Source organism: Cyprinodon tularosa, unplaced genomic scaffold (genome assembly GCF_016077235.1).
Source record: "Cyprinodon tularosa strain WSP-4 unplaced genomic scaffold, ASM1607723v1 ctg1457, whole genome shotgun sequence".
Lineage (NCBI taxonomy): Eukaryota > Metazoa > Chordata > Actinopteri > Cyprinodontiformes > Cyprinodontidae > Cyprinodon > Cyprinodon tularosa.
Genome location: NW_024038284.1, coordinates 1,301 through 6,923, shown reverse-complemented (window position 1 = coordinate 6,923; position 5,623 = coordinate 1,301). Strand labels below are relative to the sequence as shown.

Genomic DNA, 5,623 nt, shown 5'->3' with positions numbered 1-5,623 from the left:
TACCGTAATGCATCGTATAGGCGCGCAGAGGCCCGATGAGGAAGGATGGCGGAGCCTGAGGACGGGAAGCGACGGTCGGTGACTTCTAACGCTGAGTCGGACCAATCAGGACCTGACGGGAGCCTGGATAAGGCGGTAAAAACAGCACTGTTTGATGTCATCGCTTTGATCTGGCCTGACGTCAGATGTTAGCGGTCCGGCCGGGCCGTCACCGTGACGCATACGGGTTGTGTGATGGCAGATGCAGACAGAGGGCTCGTGCCTCCTGCGGAGGATGGAGATCTGCGTGTCTGAGGCGGAGAAGAGGAGCGGGAGGAACGCGGTGAGCATGCAGGAGACCTTCACTGTCTACCTGCTGGAGACCAGGTGAGCTCAGCTGCTGCACGCGGAGCGGCGGATCCTTCCTTCTGTGCTGATCTTCTCTCTGATCAAAGATCCATGGAGGCGATCGCTGAGGGCCTGAACCCCCCGCCTGACTGCCTGTGGAGGAGGTACAGCGAGTTCGAGCTGCTGAGGAACTACCTGATAGTCACCTATCCTTACATAGTGGTGCCCCCCCTGCCTGAGAAGAGGGTGAGTGACACCCCCCCCCCCCCCCCCCCCCCCCCCCCCCCCCCCCCAGGGGTTTTAAGCTCAGGGATCCCCCCTCAGTCGGTATTTGATGATGATGATGATGATGATGACAAATGTCAGTCAGGAGCTGCTGATGTTCCAGGCTGGTTTGTATGGAGGACCAATCCTGCCTTAAAAAAAGGACAATTAGTGAATATAAGTAAAGAAAACTAACAAATATAAAATATATGTATATACAGTCATGGCCAAAAGTTTTGAGAATGATTCAAATGTTAATATTCACAAAGTCTACTGCTTCAGTTTTTATAACTGCAATTTGCATATATTCCAGAATGTTATAAAGAGTGATCAGCGTAACAGCAATTAATTGCATATCAATATTTGCCTAGAAAATGAGCTTTATCCCTCAAAACACATTTCAACGTCATTGCAGCCCTGCCTTAAAGGGACCAGCTAACATTGTTTCAGTGATTGCTCCATTAACACAGGTGTGGGTGGTGATGAGGACAGGGCTGGAGATCAATCTGTCAGGATTCAGTCAGAATGACACCACTGGACACTTTAAAAAGAGGCTGGTGCTTGGCATCATTGTGTCTCTTCTGTGAACCATGGTTATCATTTCAAGTTGAATGTTTTAACTTATTTAACATTTAAATTTTTTATATGTAAACAATTATCTGACAACCAAAATGCTGTGGTTGATTATGCACATCAATAGACTAACATTAAAGATGATAAATACAGAATTCATGCTCTATTCAGAACTAGATTTTGTCTCTATTAGGTAAAGAGAAAATTATGTCTTTGCAAGTCATCTAAGAGTCTTTACTGATATCAGAGATAAATAACTATTTAAATAAAAAGTAATCCAGAAATCCAAAAAAGTAATTTTTTTGACAGATGAGGTTTTTACTGAAAAAGTGATGAGAAATACAGTACAGTATACACAATATACACAACATACATTTATACACAAATACATTTTGCTCCCAGTCTGAAAAAGTACAAAACATTTTGTGAGTAGGTTCTTACAGGTCATTTCTGGATAGTTTCATACTACGAAAAAAAAAAAAAAAAGAAATATTAAAAAACAACAAAATAACACTTTTTCATATTAAGCAGGATTTACAACGGTATCACATTTGTAACTTTGTTTCTCACACTTTTGGTTTTATTAAAGGTAATACATTTTCTCAGTTGCCAAAACAAAGATGTAGCAGCTCTGTAAAGGCTCACCAGAGAGCATAACATGACGTTACCGTGCGTATAACAGCCAAATGCGGCGATTTCCATGTTGCTCAGCAAAAAGCTTCACAACTTTAGCTAGATCTAATGCCTTTGTGCGTTTATATTCAATGCTGACAAACCGATAGTCTCTTTTCTGTCATAGATGGTGGTAAATATGTCTTCATGAGTGTTTTTAACCTGTTTCATCCCGTGTCTCCTTTCCACAAGACCCCTGGCTCACTCCCTTTGCAACACACAGTTTTCAAAACATATCAGTCTCTGATTGTCTGATGCCGCTCTGGCGTCATCTCATGCTGCATTCACAGCAGTCCGACATTGAAGATTAGCAGTCGGTAATTGTCAAATTAGCCATAATTTATAAGCTGTCTTTTAAATGCCACCCTATGCCACCCCAGTAGATCCGCCTATGATGACAATGAATAAGATGTTCACCCCAGAACTAAAATTTTAAAGAATTTTGTCCACTACACCTTTAATTAGGACAGCATGGACGTTTAAATATATGTGTCTATTTGTTAGCAAAGGAAATATGGAAAACATTTTCCTTTTGGAACAGTATAGATTGACCCTGAGGTTCTGGTGCCTATCCACTTTCGCCCCCCCTCAGTGTTCTTTGGTTACTACCTGGACAGCCTTATTAACATTTCCTGGCTATGCCTCTGGTGAAACGTGATTAAAATCACCAGTTGTTGCCATAAACGGTTCAGGTTTGAGGCGCTCCTTTATTCTTCCCTGTGGAATAAAACTCTAATATACTCTAATATTTCCGTGTCTCTGCTTGCAGGCAGAGTTTGTGTGGCACAAGCTTTCTGCAGACAACATGGACCCGGACTTTGTGGAGCGCCGCAGAATCGGCCTGGAGAACTTCCTGCTGCGTGTGGCCTCCCATCCAGTTCTCTCCAATGAAGAGATGCTCTACCACTTCCTCACCAAGGTAAGGAATGTAGATCTTTAGTATGAGCGCCTGTAGCCGTGATGTGCCTCCTGGTTTCCTCTGTGCAGGAGCACGGCTGGAAGGAGATGGTGTTTGAGACGGGATTTCAGGCAAAGGTACCGGAGTGGAGCTCGTCTCTCAGTCCTTTGGTTATCGTCTTTATTCTGAAACATTTCCCCACATCTCCTCTGCAGGCAGATTCCAGGCTTAGAGCTTTAAACGCCACCTTCAGGGTGAGGAGTCCCCATAAGTAAGTCCAACACTATCAACTCAACTCTCCATGAATGTTAACAGATCTGTGCATCAATCCATCCGTGGAGGCAGAGACAACAGCAGCTTTAGGTCTATCCTTCATAGCAGAGCAGTGGCTCTAAACTCAACCAGTCACCATGAACTAACGGGCAGAGTGGGAGTTTCCCAGCAGGGGGCGTCATTTCTAACCTGGCATGAACCTGATAGATCCTTTAGTTCAGGGATGTCAAAGTCAAAAACACCAATTTGCTCCAAGCTGAGGGCCGGACTGGTTAGAAGTTTATTAAAACACATTGAAATGAACATAGCCTATTGAACCAAGACCCAACACATTGTTTTTTAAAAACAAAATACTATCAATGTTATTAATACACTTTTATTATATCAATAAACATATTAAGGTAAATATATAAATAAACATGCATGCATTATAAACCAAAAATGCATTACTGTGCTGCTCTATGATCCAACCCATCACTGCTTTCAAATAGTAAAATAAGAAAAGAAAAAAAATTGAATCAGATGTATTTCTCTCATGGCTCTTATCTGCATTTTCCCCTGAGTCCATTCAACTAAAAAAAAAATATGAATAAATAAAATAAAATACAGAAATCTATGTTCCCCAGACAAAACAATACTTTCTTCAAAGAAAAATCACAGCAGCGGGCCCAGAATTCAGCCAGAGGTTCTTTAAAAAAGGAATTTATTCAACAAAAAGCAGAGCAATATCAAAAAGTACAGAATAACCACAAAGACTACAGAGTACTCACTCCGCCTCCTCAGACAAGGCCAGCTTGGATTGTTAAAGAGGGAAAAGTAAAAAACAAAATAATCCAAACATGCAAAGCACAAAAAAAAAAATGTAAATAAAAGAAAAACACAATCATGTTTTCCCCTGGAAATATAGTGTTGGTGTGTGCAACACAACTGCACCAACACTACATTCCCCACAATGCAACGGTAGCCTGCAAAGTCACAGCAGCGCACACAGGCGGCCGTGGCCTGTGGGCCGGTTCTAATGGTCATTAAATATCATCCAGGGGGCCGTGGATAATTCGGCCCACGGGCATTGGCTTTGACATGTATGCTATTCTACACAGCAGACATGTGGAAAGTCTTCATAAATGGAGGGACATTCCGTAGAATTCTCCAAGATGATTGGATAATTCACCAAGCTGCACCTGCCTCCGTGTTGAGCTGTTAGCCAATCACAGCAGCAGAGGCAGCTACCTTCAGAGGCTCCTAATGTAGCATACAGCGGCTTCATGGTGCTAATCAGAACATCTGGAACATGGACAGGGGTCAGAGTGTGCTCCTCTCTTTGACCAGGAAAGCTGGAGCACATGAAGCGTCATCGCTGTAACACTGAATAAATAGACATGTCAAAGAGGTGGGTTTTTGACCGGAAATGGGATTCCAATGTTTTTAATGTCTCATTCTCAGACGCTTAGTGGAGATGAAACATTACAGCGATGGACTCCAGTCGCACACATCTCAGCTGCTCCGAGCACGAACTGTAAGTTCCTATAGCTCCTGTTCTGTTAGCTCCTGTTCTTATAGCTCATGTTCTGTTAGCTCCTGTTCTTATAGCTCCTGTTCTGTTAGCTCCTGTTCTTTTAGCTCCTGTTCTGTTGGCTACTGTTCTTATAACTCCTGTTCTGTTAGCTCCTTTTCTTATACGGTAGCTCCTTTTCTGTTAGCCCCTGTTCTGATAGCTCCTGTTCCTTTAGCTCCTGTTCTTATAGCTCCTGTTCGGTTAGCCCCTGTTCTGTTAGCTCTTGTTCTCTTAGCTCCTGTTCTGTTAGCTCCTGTTCTTATAGCTCCTGTTCTGTTGGCTCATGTTCTTATAGCTCCTGTTCTTATAGCTCCTGTTCTGTTAGCTCCTGTTCTTATAGCTCCTGTTCTGTTGGCTCCTGTTCTTATAGCTCCCATTCTTATAGCTCCTGTTCTGTTGGCTACTGTTCTTATAACTCCTGTTCTGTTAGCTCCTTTTCTTATACGGTAGCTCCTTTTCTGTTAGCCCCTGTTCCTATAGCTCCTGTTCCTTTAGCTCCTGTTCTTATAGCTCCTGTTCGGTTAGCCCCTGTTCTGTTAGCTCTTGTTATCTTAGCTCCTGTTCTGTTAGCTCCTGTTCTTATAGCTCCTGTTCTGTTGGCTCATGTTCTTATAGCTCCTGTTCTTATAGCTCCTGTTCTGTTGGCTACTGTTCTTATAGCTCCTGTTCTGTTGGCTCATGTTCTTATAGCTCCTGTTCTTATAGCTCCTGTTCTGTTGGCTACTGTTCTTATAGCTCCTGTTCTGTTAGCTCCTTTTCTGTTAGCCCCTGTTCTGTTAGCTCCTTTTCTTATAGCTCCTGTTCTGTTAGCCCCTGTTCTGATAGCTCCTGTTCTTATAGCTCCTGTTCGGTTAGCCCCTGTTCTGTTAGCTCTGGTTCTCTTAGCTCCTGTTCTGTTAGCTCCTGTTCTTATAGCTGCTGTTCTTATAGCCCCTGTTCTGATAGCTCCTGTTCTTATAGCTCCTGTTCGGTTAGCCCCTGTTCTTATAGCTCCTTTTCTGTTAGCTCCTGTTCCATTAGCTTCTGTTCTGTTAGCCCCTGTTCTGTTAGTTCCTGTTCTT

The 5,623-nt window shown here is 43.1% G+C and overlaps 1 protein-coding gene across 1 annotated transcript; it reads left to right on the top strand.

Moving 5' to 3' along the window:
• Positions 1-4,637, top strand: LOC119779329 (sorting nexin-4-like; the record flags this gene model as incomplete). The annotated part of the gene is made up of 7 exons (XM_038278933.1): positions 1-135; positions 242-366; positions 435-573; positions 2,606-2,755; positions 2,824-2,871; positions 2,950-3,005; positions 4,451-4,637. Coding segments are annotated over exons 1-7 (795 nt in total), but the record flags the coding sequence as incomplete, so codon positions are not given.
• Between the last annotated feature and the right edge of the window lie 986 nt (positions 4,638-5,623).